Genomic DNA, 25,398 nt, shown 5'->3' on the forward strand with positions numbered 1-25,398 from the left:
TGGGAAGTCCTCAGAGCATTGCACCAGCATTTGGTGAATGTTATCTCATGGAAGATGGTGAAAAGCAGAAGCAAACACACAAGACAAAGAGAATACAAGGGTTGAACTTCACCCTTTTGTCAAGAGCCCACTCCCACAAAAACTACCCAACTCCCAAGATAATGATATTAATCCATTCATGAGGGCAGAGCACTTATGGCCCAATCACCTCTTAAAAGCCCTATCTCTTAATACTGGTACAATGGCAATTAAATTTCATTAGGAGTTTTGGAGAGGACATTCAAACCACAGAAATTGCCAAACAAGAATACAAAACTCAGCTATTCTTCAGAGACAAAAGAGAGATAAAGACTTTCCCAAACAAAAGCTGAGGGAGTTCACCACGAGATCTGCCTTACAAGAAATGCAAAAGGGAGTTCTTCAAGTTGAAATGAAAATATGTTAATTAACAACATCAAACACATGAATGTGTAAAATTCATCAGTAAAGGAAAATATATAATCAGAGTCAGAATTCTGTAATATTCTAAATATGGTATATAAATGATTTCCAACTATGGTATAAAAATATTTTAAGTATATTAAAAATAACTCTACAATAATTTGTTATAAGATATACAATATAAAAATATGTGAATCTTAATATCAATAACCTAAAATATCAATGAGGGGAAGAAGTAAAGGTATAATGCTTTTTATGCAATCAAAATTAAGCTGAAGGCCAGGCACAGTGGCTCATGCCTGTAATCTCAGCACTTTGGGAGTCCAAGGCAGGCAGACTACTTGAAGCCAGGAGTTCAAGACCAGCCTGGCTAATATGGCAAAACTCTGTCTCTACTAAAAATACAAAAAATTTGCCAGTTGTGGTGGCACACACCTATAGTCCCATGTACTTGGGAGGCTGAGGCACGAGAATTGCTTAAACCTAGGAGGCAGAGGTTGCAGTTAGCTGAGATTGTGCCACTGCACTTCAGCCTAGGCAACAGAGTGAGACTGTCTCAAAAATGTCCCAAATAGGTTAAACCCCTCAAAAAAAATTAATCCCCCCAAAATTAAGTTGTTATCAGGATAAAATAGGATATTATAACTATAAGATATTTTATGTAAGCCTCATTGTAACGACAAAGGAAAAACCTGTAGTAGATATGCAAAAGATTAAGAGAAAGGACTCAAGCACACTACCACAAAAAGTAGTCAAATCACAAAGGAAGATGGCAGGTGAGAAAGAAGGAAAGAAAAAAACTATAAAAGTCATAAAACAATTAAAATGACAATAGCAAGTACTTACCTATTAATAATTATATTAAATGTAAACAGATTAAATTTTCCAAACTAAAGACAGAGGTGGATAATATATATAAGAAAGCAAGATCCAATGACTTGCTGCCTGAAAGAGATTCATGTTAGCTTTAAGGACACACAGGTTGAAAGGGAAGAGATGGAAAAAGAAATTCTAATGCAAAAGATGACCAAAAAAGAACAAGGGTGGCCGTACTTACACAGACACACACACACACATATTTTATTTATAGATATATTATATATATATGTATATGTGTATATTTATATATATATTATATATATATATGTGTATATTTATATATATGTATATGTGTATATTTATATATACGTATATGTGTATATTTATATATACGTATATGTGTATATTTATATATGTATATGTGTATATTTATATATATACATATATGTCAGATAAAATGGACTTAAGTCAAAACTGTAACAAGATAGAAGGATGCCATTATATAATGATACTACTATAAATATGCACCAAACATCAGAGCACATAAATATATAAATCAAATATTAACATAACTTAAAGGAGAAATAAACAGCAATACAAAATTAGTAAGAGACTTTAATACCCACTCTTACTAATGGCCACATCATCCAGAAAAAAAAAGTCAATGCAGAAATATAAGACTTGAAAAACGTTATAAACCAAATGAACCTAACAGACATATAGAGAACATTCCATCTAACAGCAGCGGAATACAAATTCTTCTCCAGAGCACATGGAACATTCTCCAAGATAGATCATATGTTAGGCCACAAAACAAGTCTTAACAAATTTAAGAAGACAGAAATTATTTCAAGTATCTTTTCCAATAACAATGGCACAAAACTAGAAATAATAACAAGGAATTTCAGAAAATTCACAAATATGTGGAAATTAAACTGAACAACCAGTGGGTCAAAGAAGAAATCAAAAGGGAATTCAAAAAATATCTCAGACAAACAAAAATGAAAACACAACATACCAAAACCTATGGGATACAACAAAAGCAGTTTTAAGTGGAAAGTTTATAAACACCTACATTAAGAAAATAGAATTCAAACCAACAACCTAACTTTATACCTTAAAGAACTAGAAAAGAAGAACAGGCCAGGCACAGTGGCTCACACCTGTAATCCCAGCACTTTAGGAGGCCAAGGTGGGCAGATCACGAGGTCAGGAGATCGAGACCATCCTGGCTAACATGGTGAAACCCTGTCTCTAATAAAAATACAAAAAATTATCCGGGCATGGTGGCGGGTGCCTGTAGTCCCAGCTGCTCAGGAGGCTGAGGCAGGAGAATGGCATGAACCCAGGAGGCAGAGCATGCAGTGAGCAGAGATCGCAGCACTGCACTCCAGCCTGGGCAACAGAGCAAGACTCCATCTCAAAAAAAAACACACACACCAAAAAAAAAAAAAAAAAAAAAAAGATTAGAGCAGAGTAAATTAAATGGAAAACAGAAAAACAATAGAAAAGAAAAGGTAATAAAACTGAGGGGTTTTTTGAAAGAAATTAAAAATTGACAAACCCTTAGCTAGACAAACCAAGAAAGAAGAACTCAAATAAATAAAATTATACTTAAAAGGAGACATTACAAATGATGCCACAGAAATAAAAAAGATCATGAGAGCCTATTATCAATAATTATATACCAACAAACTGGGGTATCTAAGAGAAATGGATAAATTCCTAGAAACATATGATCTATCGAGATTGAGTCATGAAGAAATATAAAATATAAACATATCATTAACAAGTAAGGTGATTGAATCAGTAATCAAAAAAGCTCCGAAAAAATATGCCCATGACCAAATGCTTTCACTGGTGAATTCTACTAAACATTTAAAGAAGGTTAATATCAATCCGGCTCAAACCAAAAAATTGAAGAGGAAAGAATAATTCAAACTCATTGTGCAAGGCCAGCATTACTCTAATACCAAAGCCAGATAAGGACATTACAAGAAAAGAAAATTACAGGCCAATATATCTGATAAACATAGATGCAAAAGTCCTTAACAAAATTTTAGCAAACCAAATTTAACAGCACATTAAAAGGATCATACACCACGATCAAGTGGAATTTATGCCTGGAATGAAAGGATAGTTCAACATTTGCAAATCAATAAATATACTACACCATATTAACAGAATCAAGGACAAAAACCATATGATCAGCTCAGTAGATGCAGAAAAAGCATTTGATGAAATTCATCATCCTTTCATGATAAAAACTCTCAGCAAATTAGATATAGAAGAAATGTACCTTAACATAATGAAGGCTATACATGGTCATAATGAAGTCCACAGCTAACATTATGCTCAATGTTGAAAAGCTGAAAGCTTTTCCTTTAAAATAAGGAACAAAACAAGAATGTCCACCCTCACCACTTCTATTCAGTATGGCACTGGAAATGCTTGCCAGTGAAATTAGGGAAAAATAAATAAATAAAAGGAGCCTAAATAGGAAAGAAAGAGGTAAAATTGCCTCTGTTTACAGATGACACTATCTTATACATCGAAAATCCTAAAAACTTCATTTTAAAAATGTTAGAACTAGTAAATGTGGTCAAGTTGCTGGATACAAAATCAACATTAAAAATTAGTTGTATTTCTACAAATTAACAATGAACTATCTTTAAAAACCAGTTTATAGGCCAGGCATGGTGGCTCTCACCTGTAATTCCAGCTCTTTGGGAGGCTGAGGCGGGTAGATCACCTGAGGTCAGGAGTTTGAGACCAGCCTGGCCAACATGGCAAAACCCCGTCTCTACTACAAATACAAAACATTAGCTGGGCCTTGTGGCGGGCGCCTGTAATCCCAGCTACTTGGGAGGCTGAGGCAGGAGAATTGCTTGAACCTGGGAGGCAGAGGTTGCAGCGAGCCAAGATTATGCCATTGCACTCCAGCCTGGGAGACAGAGTGAGACTCTGTCTCAAAAAAAAAAAAAAATCCGTTTATAATAGCTTCAAAAATAATAAAATACTTGTGAATACATTTCACCAAGGAGGCGAAAGATCTATATACTGAAAAACTACAAAATTAATGAAAGAAACTAAAGAAGACAAAAATAAACAGCAAAATATTTGTGCTCATGGATAAGAAGAATTAATATTATTAAAATGTCATACTACTCAAAGCAATTTACAGATTCAATGCAATTCTTATCAAAATACCAATGACAATCTTCACAGAAATAGAAAAACAATCTTAAAACTCCTATGGAAAGACCCAGAATAGCTAAAGCAATCTCAAGAAAGAACAAAGCTAGACACCCCATACTTCCTGATTTCAAAGTATATTACAAAGCTATAGAAGTTAAAATTTATGGCACTTGCATAAAAAGATATATAAACTAGTGGAATCAAGTAGAGGGCCAAGAAATAAACTCATACATGTATGATCAACTAATATCTGAGAAGCGTGACAAGAATAGATAAAGGATAGCGTCTTCAAAAAATAGTGTTGACAAAACTGGATATTCACATGCAAAAGACTGAAACTAGGTCCTTACTTTATATACAAAGATCAACTCAAAGTAGATTAGAAACCTGTATATAAGACCTGGAACCTTAAAACATTTTTAGAAGAAAATACAGGGGGAAAGGTCCTCAAGATTGGTTATGGCAACAATTTGTTTGATATGACACCAAAAGCAACAGCAGCAAAAAAAAAAAAAAAGAAAGAAAGAAAGAAAAGAAAAAATAAGTGGTACTCTAGCAAACTAAAAAGTTTCTGCACAGCAAAGGAAACAATCAACAGAGTGAAAATGCAACCTACAGAATGGTCAAAAATATTTGCAAACCATATGCCTGATAAAGGGTTAATATCTAAAATATATAAGGAACTCATACGGCTAAATTGCAAAAACAAAAACAAAAATCTTGACTTAAAAAATGGGCAAAGGACCTAAATAGATATTTTCTACAAAAAAGACATACAAACAAGCTAACAGGCACATGAAATGGTGCTCAAAATTACTTATCAGGGACATACAAATCAAAACCACAATGAGATATAACTTCGCATCTGTTTGGATGGCTTTTAACAAAAAGATAAGTGTTGGCAAAGATGTGCATTAAAGGAAATCCTTGTATGTTATTAGTGGGAATGTAATTGATACAGCCATATGGAAAACAGTATGTTGGTTCTTCAAAAAACTAAAACTAGAACTACCATATGATCCAGCAATCCCATTTCTAGGTATACAGCCAATGAAAACTGAATCAGTAGCTCAAAGACATATCTGCACTTCCATATTCATTGCAGCATTATTCACAGAAACCAAGACACCAAAACAACCTAAGTGCCTGTCAACAGATGAATGGAAAAAGAAATTGTGGTATGTGTATACAATGGAATATTATTCAGCCATAAAAAAGAAAGAAACCCTGCTATTTGCAACAACACGGATAAACCTTGATGGCATTATGCTAAATAAAAGTCAAACAGAGAAATACGAATACTGTATAATCTCATATATATGTGGAACCTAAAAAAGTCAAACTATAGAAACGAAATATAATGGTGGTTAGCAGGGGTTAGGAAGTCAGGGAAATGGGGCACATTGGTCAAAGGGAACACAGACCATAATTAACAATACTACATTGTGTATCTGAAATTTGCTAAGAGAGTAGATATTAAACGTTCTCACCACAAAAAAATGATAACTAGGTAAAGTAATAGATACGTTAACTGACTTTATTGTGGTCTTTTTACAATATATACATACATCAAATCATCACATTGTACACCTTAAATTCACACAATTTTATTTGTCAACTATATCTCAATAGAGCCGAAAAAAATAAAAATAAATCCCAACACAGTGATGTACATGTTATTTAAATAGTTTTAGAGTCTTTGTCTCACTTAAATTAATACTTTGTTAATTTATTTTTTATTGCTTATTTTCTTACTCCCTGCCCATCCCTTGTCTCCACTAAAAGTAAGCTGCTTTATGACAGGTGTTTACATCTGTCTTGTTTTCATTCTATCCCAAACATATAACAACACAGTAGTGGGTAGTTACTGCTCTAATAAGTATTTGTTAGGTAACTAATAGCTATTACTTGAGTAAAGGAAGGTATGAATACTCAAGAAGAGTAGCAAAATCTGGGATGTCATCATCTTGATTTTCATCCCTGCAACAAGACTTGCCAGACGTATTTTTGTGTTCAAGGAAAAGCACCCTCTGGGATACTGGTGATCCATCCCCTTCCTCTCCCATGTCCTCACCTTTTTTGAAAGTCTTCCAGGTTTGGAGATGGGATGGTAACAATTTGAAACTCGAGGGAGCATCCATGGTCCACAGAGGCCTCCCCTGACACACTCACTTCTATACCAACATTCACACCCACATCAGCCTTATGCTTCTGCATCATAATGTCACTGAAGTGGAACGGTCCTGTCACAACAGTTTCTGGGGAAAGAAAAGATGACCATAGGTTTAGCCAAGAATTCATTCAAGAATTCAAAGGTTTAGCCAAGAATAGCTGGTGTGCAAAATGAAATAACAAAGACCTATTTAGCCCCAATCCTCCCACTCATTTAAACTCTGTTGAAAACTAATTGATCAATTAATGTTTGAATGTAAATTACTACAGACGGAAAATATTCAAATGTTTAAATGGGCATTGTGTGACAGAGATAAAATCTTCACCCTGAGAAATAGTGTTGTCAAATGTACAGTGTCCGGAAGACCCCTGGGATCATCCTTTCAGGCACACTGTCTCCTCTGCAGCAGGCACAGCACCCAGCCACAGAGGGAAGCACACGGGGGCAGAAAATGTTTGGGATGTGGAGCCAGACAGACCTGGGTTTGGATCCCAGTTCTACCAGTTCCCAGGGACGTAACTGTTTTTTGTTTGGTTTTTGTTGTTGTTGTTGTTGTTTTGAGACAGAGTCTCACTCTGTCATCCAAGTGGGAGTGCATTGGTGCAGTCTCAGCTCACTGCAACCTCCGCCTTCTGGGCTCAAGCAATTATTAAGCCTCAGCCTCCCGAGTAGCTGGGACTACAAGAGTGCACCACCCATGCCTGGATAATTTTTTTTTTTTGTATTTTTAATAGAGACAAGGTTTCAGCATGTTGGCCAGACTGGTCTCGAACTCCTGGCCTCAAGTGATCTGCCCGCCTCGGTCTCCCAAAGTGCTGGGATTATAGGCATGAGCCACAGTGCCAGTCCCCAGGTACGTAATTTTGAACAGATAATTTTATAACCTTCTATTTACTCTTACGTAAAATGGGGATAATATCCTCACCTCATGAGCTTGATGCAAATATTAAATGACCTAATGAATGCCTACATCCAGATAATTAGTAGGATTCTCAATTTGTCTTTGTTTCTTGCCCCTTTCCTATAGGCAAGGCTAGTCATGAGAGCTCCTTTCTGGGTGCTTAGTTATCTTTGGATGGTGGGCCATCTTTTTCTGACCACCCATGTTTTTCACCCCTCACCTCCTTGGCCTCTGGCTGACAATACCTGGGACTGAAGAACTTGGCTCCAGGATGTCATTGAGGGAGAATTCAACTGGAACATAGTCAGACTGTTCCCAAAATGATGAACGAGAATCCTTCTTCTTTCGTAATATAACAAACTGATGTAATTTGGTGGCACTCAATAGGTATTTGACAGGTGTCAGGTCTTTGCTTCCAATCTCTTTGACCAAATTTTTGCTAATGCGTTCCAACATGGAGGGCATGTTGCTAGGAGGAGATGAGAGGAGAGCATCAGTTGGGAGGGGAAGAAAATGGTTAAACTCTCACCAATTATTGATATTTCCCCTAAAGGAAAAGATCTACATATGAGATTAGCAGGTCTTAACTTAAAGTAGTGACTAGATTATAACGTTCTCAACTTTGAGTTCATTTTTTTGTGTTTTTGGGATGGGGTCTTGCCATGTTGCCCAGACTGGTCTTGAACTCTTGGGCTCAAGTGATTCTCCAACCTCAGCCTACCTAGCATCTGGGATTATACACACACACCACCACACCTGGCTTCCAACTTTGGGATTCTTAAGACAATTTGGGCTTCTGACTGAGGCACTGCTGTGAAATTCCTTGCCCCTTATGGTTGGAGTAGGAAAGCCTGGGTATCTCCTCACCTCTAATTCAGGGATACTCTAAATAACAGGAAGAAGGAAGGGCTCAATACTGTCATCAACTAAAGAGCCAGAGGGAAGGCGGGGCTTATGTTAAGATTATATGAGTAGTGGTAGAGAATATGTTGGTGTTTGCAGTTTTACAGAGAAAGCCACACTGAGAAGTGACATTTCAACAATAATGTAGAGGAGGCAGGGTATAAACAATGAACATTATGCGGAGAAAAGAATTCCAGGTAGAGAAATCAGCAAGTGCAAAGATTTGGAAGCAACGCATGCCTGGAATATGTGAGGTGGAAAGGAAAGAACATGAGGTCAGAAGAAACTGACGGCAAGTTGGTGAAGGCCCTCTTGGTCATTTTCATCACTCTCTTTTACTTGAAGTGAGATTAAAAGCCTTTGGAGGGATTTGAGCACACAAGTGACAAGTCTGATGCATCTTTTGAAGAGAGATGTCTATGGTGGCTAGGTTGACATTAGCCTGCAGTAAGGGAGTTCAGGCAGAAGTGAGGAGTCTAGTTAGGGCAGTTTTGCAATAATACAGGTAATCATTAATGACAGGTTAGACAAGGGCATTGCACTCAAAGTGATGAGAAGTGATCAGATCCTAGTCTACACTGAAGGTAAAGACAACATATATGAAAAGGATGGTTTGCGAGGATCGTTCCAAGATAGCCAAATAAGAACAGCTCCAGTCTGCAGCTCCCAGCATGATTGACACAGAAGATGGGTGATTTCTGCATTTCCAACTGAGGTACCTGGTTCATCTCACTGGGACTAGTTGCACAGTGGGTGCAGCCCACGGAGGGTGAGCCGAAGCAGGGCAGGGCGTCACCTCACCAGGGAAGCACAAGGGGTCAGGGGATTTCCCTTTCCTAGCCAAGGGAAGCCATGACAGACAGTACCTGGAAAATCAGGACACTCCCACCCTAATACTGCACTTTTCCAACAGTCTTAGCAAATGGCACACCAGGAGATTATATCCCACACCTGGCTCAGCGGATCCCACGCCCACAGAGCCTTGCTCACGGCTACTGCAGTAGTCCAAGATTGAACTGCCAGGCAGCAGCCTGGGCTGGCAGAGGGGTGTCCGCCATTGCTGAGGCTTGAGTAGGTAAACAAAGCCACTGGGAAGCTTGAACTAGGTGGAGTCCACCTCAGCTCAACGAGGCCTGTTTGCTTCTGTAGACTCCACCTCTGGGGGCAAGGCATAGCTGAACAAAAGGCAGCAGAAACTTCTGCAGACTTAAGTGTCCCTGTCTGACAGCTCTGAAGAGAGCAGTGGTTCTCCCAGCACGGAGTTTGAGCTCTGAAAATGGATAGACTGCCTCCTCAAGTGGGTCCCTGACCCCCGTGTAACCTAACTTGGAGACACCTGCCCATAGGGGCTGACTGACACCTCATACGGCCGGGTGCCCCTCTGAGACGAAGCTTCCAGAGGAAGGATCAGGCAGCAATATTTGCTGTTCTGCAGCCTTCACTGGTGATACCCAGGCAAACAGGGTCTGGAGTGGGCAAACTCCAACAGACCTGCAGCTGAGGGACCTGACTGTTAGAAGGAAAACTAACAGACAGAAAGGAATAGCATCAACATCAACAAAAAGGACATCCACATCAAAACCCCATCTGTAGGTCACCAACATCAAAGACCAAAGGTAGATAAAACCACAAATATGGGGAGAAACCAGAGCAGAAAAGCTGAAAATTCTAAAAACCAGAGCGCCTCTTCTCCCCGAAAGGATTGCAGCTCCTCGCCAACAACGGAACAAAGCTGGACGGAGAATAACTCTGACGAGTTCACAGAAGTAGGCTTCAGAAGGTTGGTAATAACAAACTTCTCCAAGCTAAGGGAGGATGTTCGAACCCATCACAAAGAAGCTAAAAACCTTGAAAAAAGATTAGACGAATGGCTAACTAGAATCAACAGTGTAGAGAAGACCTTAAATGACCTGATGGAGCTGAAAACCATGGCACAAGAACTACGTGACGCATGTACAAGCTTCAGTAACCGATTCAATCCGGTGGAAGAAAGGGTACCAGTGATTGAAGATCAAATGAATGAAATGAAGAGAGAAGTTTAGAGAAAAAAGAGTAAAAAGAAATGAACAAAGCCTCCAAGAAACATGGGACTGTGTGAAAAGACCAAATCTACATTAGATTGGTGTACCTGAAAGTGACAGGGAGAATGGAACCAAGCTGGAAAACACTCTTCAGGATATTATCCAGGAGAACTTCCCCAACCTAGCAAAGCATGCCAACGTTCAAATTCAAGAAATACAGAGAACACTACAAAGATACTCCTCAAGAAGAGCAACCCCAAGACACATAATTGTCAGATTCACCAAGGTTGAAATGAAGGAAAAAGATGTTAAGGACAGCAAGAGAGAAAGGTAGGGTTACCCACAGAAGGAAGCCCAGCAGACTAACAGTAGATCTCTCGGCAGAAACTCCACAAGCCAGAAGAGAGTGGGGGCCAATATTCCACATTCTTAATGAAAATAATTTTCAACCCAGAATTTCATATCCAGACAAACAAAACTTCATAAGTGAAGGAGAAATAAAATCCTTTATAGACAAGCAAATGCTGAGAGAGATTTTGTCACCACCAGGCCTGCCTTCCAAGACCTCCTGAAGGAAGCACTAAACATGGAAAGGAACAACTGGTACCAGCCACTGCAAAAACATGCCAACTTGTAAAGACCATCAATGCTAGGAAGAAACTGCATAAACTAATGAGCAAAATAACCAGCTGACATCATAATGACAGGATCAAATTCACACATAACAATATTAACCTTAAATATAAATGGGCTAAATGTGCCAATTAAAAGACACACACTGGCAAATTGGATAAAGAGTCAAGATCCATCAGTGTGCTGTATTCAGGAGACCCATCTCATGTGCAGGGACAAACACAGGCTCAAAATAAAAGAAGGGGGAAGATCTACCAAGCAAATGGAAAACAAAAAAAAAGCAGGGGTTGCAATCCTAGTATCCGATAACACAGACTTTAAACCAACAATGATCAAAAGAGACAAAGAAGGCCATTACATAATGGTAAAGGGATCAATTCAACAAGAAGAGCTAACTATCCTAAATATATATGCACCCAATACAGGAGCACCCAGATTCATAAGGCAAGTCCTGAGAGACCTAAAAAGAGACTTAGACTCCCACACAACAATAATGGGAGACTTTAACACCCCACTGTCAATATTAGACAGATCAATGAGACAGAAGGTTAACAAGGATATCCAGGACTTGAACTCAGCTCTGCACCAAGCAGACCTAATAGACATCTACAGAACTCTCCACCCCAAATCAACAGAATAGACATTCTTCTCAGCACCACATGGCACTTATTCCAAAATTGACCACATAGTTGGAAGTAAAGCACTCCTCAGCAAATGTAAAAGAACAGAAATCACAACAAACTGTCTCTCAGACCACAGTGCAGTCAAATTAGAACTCAGGATTAAGAAACTCACTCAAAACCGCACAACTACATGGAAACTGAACAACCTGCTCCTGAATGACTACTGGGTAAATAATGAAATGAAGGCAGAAATAAAGATGTTCTTTGAAACCAATGAGAAAAAAGACACAACATATCAGAATCTCTGGGACACAAAGCAGTGTGTAGAGGGAAATTTATAGCACTAAATGCCCACAAGAGAAAGCAGGAAAGATCTAAAATCAACACCCTAACATCACAATTAAAAAAACTAGAGAAGCAAGAGCAAACAAATTCAAAAGCTAGCAGAAGGCAAGAAATAACTAGGATCAGAGCAGAACTGAAGGAGATAGAGACACAAAAAACCCTTCAAAAAAATCAGTGAATCCAGGAGCTGGTTTTTTGAAAAGATCAACAGAATAGATAACTGCTAGCAAGACTAATAAAGAAGAAAGGAGAGAAGAATCAAATAGATGCAATAAAAAATGATAAAGGGGATATCACCACCGATCCCACAGAAATACAAACTACCATCAGAGAATACTGTAAACACCTCTACACAAATAAACTAGAAAATCTAGAAGGAATGGATAAATTCCTGGACACATACACCTTCCCAAGACTAAACCAGGAAGAAGTTGAATCCTTGAATAGACCAATAACAGGCTCTGAAATTGAGGCAATAATTAATAGCCTATCAACCAAAAAAAAGTCCAGGACCAGGCGGATTCACAGCCAAATTCTACCAGAGGTACAAAGAGGAGCTCATACCACTCCTTCTGAAACTATTACAATCAATAGAAAAAGAGAGAATCCTCCCTAACTCATTTTATGAGGCCAGCATCACCCTGATACCAAAGCCTGGCAGAGACACAACAAAAAAAGAGAATTTTAGACCAATATCCCTGATGAACATCGATGTGAAAATCCTCAGTAAAATACTGGCAAACTGAATCCAGCAGCACATCAAAAAGCTTATCCACCATGATCAAGTTGGTTTTGTCCCTGGGATGCAAGGCTGTTTCAACACCGGCAAATCAATAAAGGTAATCCACCACATAAACGGAACCAAAGACAAAACCACATGATTATCTCAATAGATGCAGAAAAGGCTTTTGACAAAATTTAACAGGCCTTCATGTTAAAAACTCTTAATAAACTAGGTAACGATGGGACATATCTCAAAATAATAAGAGCTGTTTATGACAGTCCCACAGCCAATATCATACTGAATGGGCAAAAACTAGAAGCATTCCCTTTGAAAACTGGCAGAAGACAGGTACGCCCTCTCTCGCCACTCCTATTCAGCATAATGTTGGAAGTTCTGGCCAGGCGAATCAGGCAGGAGAAAGAAATAAAGGGTATTCAGTTAGGAAAAGAGGACGTCAAATTGTCCCTGTTTGCAGATCACATGATTGTGTATTTAGAAAACCCCATTGTCTCAGCCCAAAATCTCCTTAAGCTGATAAGCAACTTCAGCAAAATCTCAAGATACAAAATCAATGTGCAAAAATCAAAAGCATTCCTATACACCAATAACAGACAAACAGAGAGCCAAATCATGAGTGAACTCCCATTCACCATTGCTTCAAAGAAAATAAAATACCTAGGAATTCAACTTACAAGGGATGTGAAGGAACTCTTCAAGGAGAACTACAAACCACTGCTCAACGAAATAAAAGAGGACACAAACAAATGGAAGAACATTCCATGCTCATGGATAGGAAGAATCAATATCTTGAAAATGGCCATACTGCCCAAGGTAATTTATAGCTTCAATGCCATCGCCATCAAGCTACCAATGACTTGATTCACAGAATTGGAAAAAACTACTTTAAAGTTCATATGGAACCAAAAAAGAGCCTGCATTGCCAAGACAATCCTAAGCCAAAAGAACAAAGCTGGAGGCATCACACTACCTGACTTCAAACTATACTACAAGTCTACAGTAATCAAAACAGCATGGTACTGGTACCAAAACAGAGATATAGACCAATGGAACAGAACAGAGGCCTCAGCAATAACACCACACATCTACAAAGATCTGATCTTTGACAAACCTGACAAAAACAAGAAATGGGGAAAGGATTCCCTATTTAATAAATGGTGCTGGGAAAACTGATTAGCTAGCTATATGTAAAAAGCTGAAACTGCATCCCTTCCTTACAGCTTATACAAAAATTAATTCAAGATGGATTAAAGACTTAAATGTTAGACCTAAAACCATAAAAACCCTAGAAGAAAACCTAGGCAACACCATTCAGGACATAGGCATGGGCAAGGACTTTATGACTAAAACACCAAAAGCAATGGCAACAAAAGCCAAAAGAAACAAATGGGATCTAATTAAACTAAAGAGCTTCTGCACAGCAAAAGAAACTACCATCAGAGTGAACAGGCAACCTACAGAATGGGAGAAAATTTTTGCAATCTACCCATCTGACAAAGGGCTAATGTCCAGAACCTACAAAGAACTTAAACAAATTTACAAGAAAAAATCAAACAACCCCATCAAAAAGTGGGCAAAGGATGTGAACAGACACTTCTCAAAAGAAGACATTTATGCAGCCAACAGACACATGAAAAAATGCTCATCATCACTGGTCATCAGAGAAATGCAAATCAAAACCACAATGAGATACCATCTCATACTAGTTAGAATGGCCATCATTCAAAAGTCAGGAAACAACAGGTGCTGGAGAGGATGTGGAGAAATAGGAATGCTTTTACACTGTTGGTGGGAGTGTAAATTAGTTCAACCATTGTGGAAGACAGTGTGGCAATTCCTCAAGGATCTAGAACTAGAAATACCATTTGACCCCCTGATCCCATTACTGGGTATATACCCAAAGGATTATAAATCATGCTGCTATAAAGACACATGCACACATATGTTTATTGTGGCACTATTCACAATAGCAAAGACTTGGAACCAACCGAAATGTCCATCAATGATAGACTGCATAAAGAAAATGTGGCACATATACACCATGGAATACTATGCAGCCATAAAAAAGGATGAGTTCATGTCCTTTGTAGGGACATGGATGAAGCTGTAAACCATCATTCTGAGCAAACTATTGAAAGGACAGAAAACCAAACACTGCATGTTCTCACTCACAGGTGGGAACTGAACAATGAGAACACTTGGACACAGGGCAGGGAACATCACACACTGGGGCCTGTCGTGGGGTGGGGGGAAAGTGGGAGGGATAGCATTAAGAGAAATACCTAATGTAGATGACGAGTTAATGGGTGCAGCACACCAATATGGCGCATGTATACATATGTAACAAACCTGCACGTTGTGCACATGTACCCTAGAACTAAAGTAAAATTTAAAAAAATAGGATAGCTGTGCAGATGTGAAATTATCTAATAAAATGCTAAAAAGATTTTTAAAAAGAAAAGAAAAGGATGGTTTGCTACAATTCCAGGGAAACTGGTTATTTGCTAATCAGTTTGTTGATTCATCTATTTATTCATTCATTCAGCAAACATTTAATAAGCACCCATTAGATGGTAGGCCCTCTCTCAGGATTGGCAATACAGTGGTGAGCAAAGTAAGAATTTATTGAATGAAAAAGACACACATGCAGCCAACGATGCAGTCTTTCCCCATTGCTCGCTTTTGTTGGGGTTTTCACAGATCAGATGGATGTAAAAGACAAGCAATGGGGAAAGATTGCATTGCTGGCTGCATATATGTCTTCTTCATTCAATAAATGGTGCTGGGATACCTGGCTAGCCATACGCAGAAGAGTGAAAATGGACCATTTCCTTACACCATATATAAAAATCAACTCAAGATGAATAAAAGACTGAAATGTAAAACCCAAAACTATAAAAATAAAACACTAGAAGACAATCTAGGCAATACCATTCTGGACATAGGAACTGGCAAAGATTTCATGATGATGCCAAAAGCAATTGCAATAAAAGCAAAAATTGATAAATGAGATCTGATTAAACTTAAAAGCTTCTGCACAGCAAAAGAAGCTATGAACAGAGTGAACAGGTAACCTACAGAATGGGAGAAAATTTTTGCGAACTATGCATCTGACAAAGGTCTAATATCCAGCATCTATAAGGAACTTGAGCCAATTTACAAGAAAGAAAAAACATTAAAAAGTGGGCAAACGACATGAAGAGGCACCTTCCAAAAGAAGACATACATGTGGCCAACAATCATATAAAAAAAAAAGCTCAACATCACTGATCATTAGAGAAATGCAAATCAAAACCACAATGAGATATCATCTCACACAAGTCTGAATGGCTATTAATAAAAAGTCAAAAAATAACAGATGCTGGCAAGGTTGTGGAGAAAAAGGAATGCTTATACACTGTTGATGGGAATGTAAATTAGTTCAACCACTGTGAAAGACAGTTTGGTGATTCCTCAAAGTCCTAAAGACAGAAATACCATCTGACCCAGCAAGCTCATTGCTGGGTATATACCCAAAGGAATAGATATAATTTTATAATAAAGACACATGCATGCGTGTGTTCACTGTAGGACTATTCACAATAGCAAAGACGTGGAATAAACCTAACTGCCCATCAACTGTGGACTAGATAAAGAAAATGTGGTACATATACCTCATGGAATACTATGTAGCCAAAAAAAGAACAAGATCAAGAACAGCTCCCAATGGAGCTGGCAGCCATTATACTTAGTAAACTAACACAGAAACAGAAAACCAAATACCACATGTTTTCACTTATAAGTGGGAGCTAAATGGTGAGAACACATAGACTCATGGAGGGGACCAACACACACTGGGGCCTACTGGAAGGTAGAGTACGGAGGGTGGGAGGAAGGAGAGGATTAGGAAAAATAATGAATGGGTACTAGGCTTAATACCTGGGTGATAAAATAATTTGTACAACAAACTCCCATGACACAAGTTTACCTATACCACAAACCTACACATGTACCCCTGAACTTAAAATAAAAATATAAAAAAAGAAAATATATATATAATTTAAAAAAAGAAAGAAAGAAAATGTAAGTCTCCAGTCCAGGAAGGCTATAAGGAAAATTATTTTTAAATTCTGCAATAAAATGTAATTTTGAATTTAAAAAAAGACTATTCAGGAAAACATCACCTTACCAAATGGACTAAATAAGGCACCAGGGACCAATCCCAGAGAGACAGAAATATGTAATAATTCAAACAAAGAATTCAAAATAGCTGTTTTGAGGACACTCAAAGGAATTCAAGATAACACAAAAAAGGAATTCAGAATTCTATCAGATAAATTTTTTAAGGAAATTGAAATAATTAAAAAGAAGCAGAAATTCTGGAGTTGAAAAATGCATTGACCTACAGAAGAATGCACGAGCATCTCTTAATAACAGAATTGATCAAACGGAAGGAAGAATTCGTGATCTTGAAAACAGGCTATTTGAAAATATACAGTCAAAGGAGACAAAAGAAAAAAGAATGAAGCAAGCTACAAGATGTAGAAAATAGCCTCAAAAGGGCAAATCTAAGAGTTACTGGCCTTAAAGAGAAGATTGAGAAACAGATACGTATAGAAAGTTTATGCAAAGGGAGAACTTCCCAAACCTAAAGTAAAATACCAATATTCAAGTACAAGGTACAAGAAGGTAATAGAACACCCAGCAGATTTAACCCAAAGAAGACTACCTCAGGCATTTGATAATCAAACTCCCAAATATCAAGTATAAAGTAAGAATCCTAAAGTGGCAAAAGAAAAGAAAAAATAACAAACAATAAAATTCCAATACGTCTAGTAGCAGACTTTTCACTGGAAACCTTATAGGCCAAGAGACAGTGGCATGACATATTTAAAGTGCTGAAGGGAAAAAAAAACTTTTACCCTAGAATAATATATCTGGCAAAAAAATATATATATATGCTTCAAGGATGAAAGAGAAATAAAGACCTTCCCAGACAGACAAAAACTGAGAGATTTCATCAACACCAAACCTGTCTTACAAGAAATACTAAAGGGAGTTGTTCGGTCTGAAAGAAAAGGATGTTAATGAGCCAGAAGAAATCATCTGAAGGTACTAAACTCAATGGTAGTAGGAAGCACACAGAAAAACACAGAATATTATAACACTGTAATCGTGGTGTGTAAACTACTCTTACCTTAAGTAGAAAGGCCAAACGATAAACCAATCAAAAACAACTACAGCTTTCAAGACATAGTACCATAGGACATAAAGAGAAACAACAAGCAGTTAAAAAGCAGGCAGATGAAGCTAAAGTGTAGAGTTTTTATTAGTTTTCTGTTTGTGTTTGTTTGTTTACGCAATCACTGTTAAGTTGTCATCCATTTAAAATAATGAGTTATAAGACAGCATTTGCAAGTCTCATAGTAATTTCAAATCTAAAAACATACAATGAATAAGCAAAAAATGAAAAGCGAGAAATTAAAATATACCATCAGTGAGGATTACCTTCACTAAAAGGAAGAGGAAAATGAAGAAGAAACAGAAGATCACAAAACAACCAGAAAACAAAAAATAAAATGCCTAAAGTCCTCATTTATTTGTAATAACATTAAATGTAAATGAACTAAACTGTCCAATCTAAAGACATAGAGTGGTTGATTTAATTAAAAAAACAAGACCCAATGATCTGTTACCTACAAGAAATACACTTCTCCTATAAAGATACACATGGAATAAAAACATAGGAATGGAAAACACATTCGTGTCAATGGAAACCAAAAAAGAGCAGGAATAGCTATACTTATATCAGACAAAATAGATTTAGATTCACATTAGAGGTAAAGAGATAGACCCCAATGCAATCAATAATAGCTAGAGACTTCAGGCCAGACGCGATGGCTCATGCTTGTAATCCCAGCACTTTGGGAAGCCGAGGCGGGCGGATCACGAGGTCAGGAGATCGAGACCATCCTGGCTAACATGGTGAAACCCTATCTCTACTAAAAATACAAAAAAATTAGCTGGATGTGGTGGCGGGCGCCTGTAGTCCCAGCTACTCGGGAGGCTGAGACAGGAGAATGGCGTGAACCCAAGGATCTAGTATTTCTGAATAAGATCTAGTATTTGATAGCACAAGGTGACTATAGTCAATAATTGTACAGTTAAAAATAACTAAAACAGTATAATTGTATTGTTACAATTATAACAAATTGGAATAGGACTTCCTAATTACATGGAATTCAGTTTCTGAACATTCTAAATATGTTCAATAATGAAGAGAGACAGAATTTTCAACAGTTCATGTAAAAGTCCTGATATGACCATTTCAATTTTGTCTGATATGGGCCACGTAAGAGGTCACTGGACAACAGAGAATAATGAGAACATAAGAAGCTTCTCTAAGACTGGACCTATATAATAACGTATCAAAGATACATTCCTTAGCCTTCCATGCTATCAGGAATTCTCCATTATTAAGAAGAACTTAACTTCCTTTTCAGTCAAATTATGTAGGAAAAAAAATATTCAACTCATTTCACAAACCCATCCTGAACATTTTTGTCGCTGATGATAGTATCGTTTCTTTTTCATCCCCTGATCCCATTAGGACTTACCAGATTATATATCCTTTTGTCCTGCAGAGAAATAGCACGACTGGCCGGGCGCGGTAGCTCACGTCTGTAATCCCAGCACTTTGAGAAGCTGAGGCCAGTGGATCACGAAGTCTGGAGTTCAAGATCAGCCTGGCCAAGATGGTGAAACCCCGTCTCTACTGAAAATACAAAAATTAGCCAGGAATGGTGGAGGGCACCTGTAATCCCAGCTACTTGGGAGGCTGAGGCAGAGAATTGCTCGAACCCGGGAGGCAGAGGCTGCAGTGAGCTGAGATCGCGCCACTGCACTCCAGCCTGGGCAACTCTGTCTCAAAAAAAAAAAAAAAAAAAAGAGAGAGAGAGAGAAATAGCACGATTGAGTAGAGCCCCTTCCAATCTTCAGACCTCCTGCTGTGAAGCAGAAATCGTCAGACAAACTCCAGGACCAGATCAATGTGATTCTGCTCACTGTTCTCTTCTCACCAAAGGGTCCCTGACTCAATTTCCAATGCAGTATCCTGGAAAAACAAGCACAGGAGGGCCCTCTTCATTTCCAGAAGAGTGAGTCTGGAACTAGTTCTGGATCACAGAACCTTAGCTCTCAAGTCCTTCTCAGCAAAAAGTCTGTGGAACAAAATCAAGTGGCATCTAATTATGTATCTCCTGAATCAGAATTAAAAAGGCTTCTTCAGAGTCACACCCATTTCCTTTCACATACAGAACTAGCTGAGCAAGTCTTTGATTCATGGATTCCCAGCAACTACAGCTGGAACAACTTCTTTGGCTCATATTCCTCTGGTATATGTGCTGAATTTAGAATTCAATCATTGGACACCAGGAAACGCAACTTCAGCAGGAGGGACAGGCACTAGTGCCAGGGCCCTGGGAAGCACCTCTGAACTGCCTACATGTGGAGCTCTGTACAACAGGAATTACTGTGCTTAATGCCTCCTCTGTGTTAAGTACTATCTAAATCCGATGTATTATTGGATGTATTATCTAAATCCAATCTTACAACAATCTTTATTTTAAAGATAAATAAAAAGGGGATTTGTGAAAAGAATTAAAAACTTGCCTGAAACCCACGTCCTTTCCAATTACTCCCTATGGGTTTCAAGATGAAGTAGAGTGCCTATAGGAGGAGAAACTGTATAAACAGGATTGCTACACCTTTAAGTTTTGAGTAACTTCCTGGAACTGACACGCAATACAGCAACATTCCTTTCAGCTGACAGTATTTCACAATGCATTTACTTTACTTTTGTTTTCTTTTAATATTCATAAAAGTCTTACGCCTTCCCTTTCCACTATAAGAGCCTGATATGCACTTCACTTGGGACAGAGCTCTGACTGCACTTTCTGCATATCACCACCTGACATGATGTACCAAATTAACTTTCACGTTCTATAATTTTCATTGTAAAAACTATAGACTTGAAATATAAAATTATAATTACATACATAACCCTTCTGTGTACCAACATTCTACAGGCCCCAACCTGCTATTGGGTATTCCAGAAGTCAGAGAAAAGTACCTTAGCTGTTTGGGAACAGTTATATGAGTCACATCAACCTAAATAACAGATAAAGAAAAGCTCTCTAAAATAAAGTGATATTTATTCAAGAATGAGCATTGCAATGGGAAAATGCATGCCATCACAAACTATGTGTGTATTCAGACAGGTAAAGGAAGAAAAAAGTTTTAAAAAGAAAAATAAGAAGGACTACACAACTGTTTTGAATCAATTATCTTTGGTTACAAGGATCAGTAACAAAGGTGGCACCAGTCCAAGGTTAGACAGGCAGTTGGTGGGCAGATGTCCTGGCAGAAGTATTTTTTGTTTAAGGTTGCAACAGCCTTTGTGCAAGGCTGTAGTTTTTGGTTTTGTTTTGTCTTTAATTTTTATGGGTACATAGATGTATATATTTATTTATGGGATATGTGGGATATTTTAATACAGGCATACAATGTATAATAATCACACCAGGGTAAATGAGGTATCCCTCATCTCGGATATTTATTTCTTGTTTTACAATATAATTATACTCTTTCAGTTATTTTTAAATGTACAATTAAATTATTATTGACTATAGTCACCATCAGATCTTATTCATTCTAAACTTTTTTGGACTCATTAACCATTCCCCCTACCCCTGCACACCCACCCCACTACCCATCCCAGCCTCTGGTAACCATCATTCTATTCTCTATCTCTATAAGTTCAGTTGTTTTGATTTTTAGCTTTCACAAATAAGAACGTGTAAAGTTTGTCTTTCTGTGCTTGGCCTATTTCACTTGACATAATGACCTCCAGTTCCATCCATGTTGTTGCAAATGACAGGATCTCATTCTTTTTATGGCTGAATAGTACTCTGTTATGTATACGTACCATTTTTTAATTCATTCATTTGTTGATGGACACTTGGATTGCTTCCAAATCTTGGCTATTGTGAACGGAACTGCAATAAACATGGGAGTGCAGATATCTCTTCAATATACTGATTACCTATTTTGGGGGTATATACTTAGCAGTAGATTTGCTGCATCATAAGATAGTTCTATTTTCAGTTTTTTTGAGGAAGGCCCAAACTGTTCTCCATAGTAGTTGTACTAATTTACGTTCCCACAAACAGTGTCCAAGGGTCCCCTTTTCTCCACATCCTCTCCAGCCTGTTATTGCCTGTCTTTTGGATAAAATCCATTTTAACAGATGTGAGATGACATCTCATTGTAGTTTTGATTGGCATTTCTCTGATGATCAATAATGTTGTGCACCTTTTCATATGCATGTTTGCCATTTGTATGTCATCTTTCGAGAAATGTCTATTTAGAACTTTTGCCCATATTTTAATTGGTTTATTAGATTTTTTCCTATAGAGTTGTTTGAGTTCCTCGTGTGTTCTGCTTACAAATCCTTTATCAGATGTTTAGTATGCAAATATTTTCTCCCATTCTTTGAGTTTTCTTCTTCTGTTGTTGATTGTTCTTTGCTGGAAGGAAGCTTTTTACTTTGATGTGGTTGCATTTGTCCATTTTTGCTTTGGCTGCTTGTGCTTGTGGGGTATTACTCAAGAAATGTTTGCCCATTCCAATGTCCTGGAGAGTTTCCCCAATGTTTTATTGTAGGAGTTTCATAATTTTAGTCCTTAGATTCAATTCTTCAATCTATTTTAATTTAATTATTGTATATAGTGAGAGATAAGGGTCTAGTTTCAGTCTTCTGCATGTGGATATCTAGTTTTTGCAACACCATTTATTGAAGAGACTGTCTTTTCCCCAATGTATAGTTCTTGGCAACTTTGTAAAAAAATGAGTTCACTGTAGGTGTAGGGATTTGTTTCTGGGTTTTCTATTCTTTTTTCATTGGTCTATGTGTCTGTTTTTGTGGCAATACCATGCTCTTTTTGTTACTATAACTCTGTAGTATAATTTGAAGTCAAGTAATGTGATTCCTTGAGTTGTGTTTTTTGCTCAGGACAGTTTCAGTTATTCTGGGCCTTTTGTGTTTCCATATAAATTTTAGGATTGATTTTTCTCTTTCTGTGAAGAATGTCTTGGTAGTTTGATAGAGATTGTATAGAATCTGAAGATTGCTTTGGGTAGTATAGATATTTTAACAATATTGATTCTTCCAATCTATGGACATGGAATATCTTTCCATTTTTTGTATCCTCTTCAGTCTCTTCCATCAATTGTTTTATAGTTTTCATTGAAGAGATTTTTCACTTCTTCAGTGAAATTAATTCCCAGGAATTTAATTTTATTTGTAGCTCTTGTAAAAGGGATTACTTTCTTGATTTCTTTTTCAGATTCTTCTCTGTTGGCATATAGAAGTGCTACTGATTTTTGGATGTTGATTTTTTATCTGGCAACTTTAATTTATTTATCACTTCTAACAGTGTTTTTTGTTGGAATCTTTAGGTTGTTCCATATATAAGACCACATCATCCACAAACAAGGATAATTTGACTTCTTCCTTTCCAATTTGGATGCCCTTTACTTTTTTCTCTTGTCTGATTGCTCTAGCTAGTAGTTCCAGTAGTATGTTGAATAATAGTGGTAAAAGTGGGCATCCTTCTTGTGTTCCCGATCTTACAGAAAAGGCTTTCAGTTTTTCCCCATTCAGTATAATACTAGGTATGAGTCTGTAGTATATGGATTTTATTATGTTGAAGTATGTTTCTTCTACATCCAGTTTTTTAGAATTTTTATCATGAAGGGCTATTGAATTTATTTATTCAAATGGTTTTTCAACACCAATTGAAATGATCATGTGGTTTTTGTCCTTTATTCTATGGATATGATATATCACATTGATTGATTTGTGTTCATTGAACCATCCTTACATCCCTAGGCTAAATCTCACTTGGTCTTGATGAATGATCTTTCTAATGTGTTGGTGAATTCAGTTTGCTCATGTTTTGTTGATGTTTCCATCAATATTCCTCAAAGCTGTTGGCTTGTAGTTTTCTTTTTTTTTTTTTTTTTTTTGATGAATCTCTGTCTGATTTTGGTATCAGGGTATTACTGGCCTCATAGAATAGGTTTAGACATATTCCCGCCTCCTCTATTTTTTGAAATAGTTTGAAAGAATTTATATTAATTTGAAAAAAATTCAGGAGGGAAGCTGATGGGTCCTGGGCTTTTTTTGCTGAGAGATTTTTTATTATAGCTTTGATCACATTACTTATTATTGGCCTACTCAGGTTTTGGATTTCTTCCTGGTTCAATCTTGCTAGGTTGTATGTGTCTAGGAATGTATCAATTGCTTCTAGGTTTTCCAATTTATTGGCATATAGTTGCTCATAGTAGCCTCTAATGATCCTTTGAATTTCTGTGGTATCAGTTGTAATGTCTCATTTTTTATCTCTGATTTCATTTATTTCAGTCTTCTCTCTTTTTTTTAGTTAGTCTGGCTAAAAATGGGTCAAGTTTGGCCAGGTGTGGTGGCTCACACCTGTAGTCCCAGCACTTTGGGAGGCCAAGGTGGGCAGATCACTTGAGGTCAGGAGTTCGAGACCAGCCTGGCCAAAGTGGTGAAACCCCATCTCTACTAAAAATACAAAAATTAGCCAGGTGTGGTGGCATGCACCTGTAATCCCAGCTACTCAGGAGGCTGAGGCAGGAGAATCACTTGAACCTAAGAGGTGGAGGTTGCAGTGAGCCAAGATCACACCACTGCACTTCAGCCTGGGCAACAGAGCAAGACTCCATCTCAAAAAACATTAATTATAATAATAGAAAATGGGTCAATTTTATCTTCTTAAAAAAAGACTTTTCATTTTTTAATCTTTTGTATTGTTTTCTCCTTTTCAATATAATTTCTTTCCAATTTGATATTTAATATTTCATTTCTTCTACTAACTTTGGGTTGGGTTTGCTCTTGCTTTTCTAGTTCTCTAAGATGTATCATTAGGTAGTTTATCTAAAGTTTCTCTTATTTTTTGATGTAGGCCCTTATAGCTATACATTTTTCTCTTATTACTTATTTTACCATATCCTATAGATTTGGGTATATTGTGTTTCCATTATCATTCATTTCAAAAAAATTTTCGATTTCCTTCTTAATCCCTTTATTGACTCACTAGTCATTCAGGAGCACATTGTTTAATTTCCATGTGTTTGTATAGTTTCCAAAATTCTTCTTGTTATGGAATTCTAGTTTTATTCCATTGTGGTCAGAGAAGATACTTGATATTATTTCAACTTCTTTTAATGGTTTACAACTTGTTTTGTGACCTAACATATGGTCTTTTCTTGAGAATGAGCCATTTGATGAGGAGAAAAACGTGTATTCTGCAGCCACTGAATGATAGGTATTCTGTAAATACCTATTAGGTTCATTTGTTCTACAGTGCAGTTGAAGTCCAATGTTTCTTTGTTGAGTTTCTGTCTAGGAAATCTGTCCAATATTAAAAGTTGTGGGTTGAAGTCTCCAGCTGTTATTGTACTAGGGTACAACTCTCTCTTTGACGCTAATAATATTTCCTTTACATATCAGGGTACTCCCATGTTGAATGCAT

General features: G+C 37.4%; 1 protein-coding gene across 1 annotated transcript in view; it reads right to left on the bottom strand.

The window, feature by feature from the left end:
* Positions 1–20,292, bottom strand: part of GSDMC (gasdermin C) — a 41,936-nt gene extending 21,644 nt beyond the window's left edge. Inside the window, exons 1-3 of the mRNA XM_003256206.2 lie at positions 19,396–20,292; positions 7,778–8,001; positions 6,533–6,716 (exon numbers count right to left, since the gene is read on the bottom strand). Coding sequence (XP_003256254.2) covers positions 6,533–6,716; positions 7,778–7,997 — 404 coding nt within the window. The 5' untranslated portion in view covers positions 7,998–8,001; positions 19,396–20,292. The remainder of the gene's footprint in view (positions 1–6,532; positions 6,717–7,777; positions 8,002–19,395) is intronic.
* Positions 20,293–25,398: the final 5,106 nt, after the last annotated feature.

This window comes from Nomascus leucogenys, chromosome 16 (genome assembly GCF_006542625.1).
Source record: "Nomascus leucogenys isolate Asia chromosome 16, Asia_NLE_v1, whole genome shotgun sequence".
Classification (NCBI taxonomy): domain Eukaryota; kingdom Metazoa; phylum Chordata; class Mammalia; order Primates; family Hylobatidae; genus Nomascus; species Nomascus leucogenys.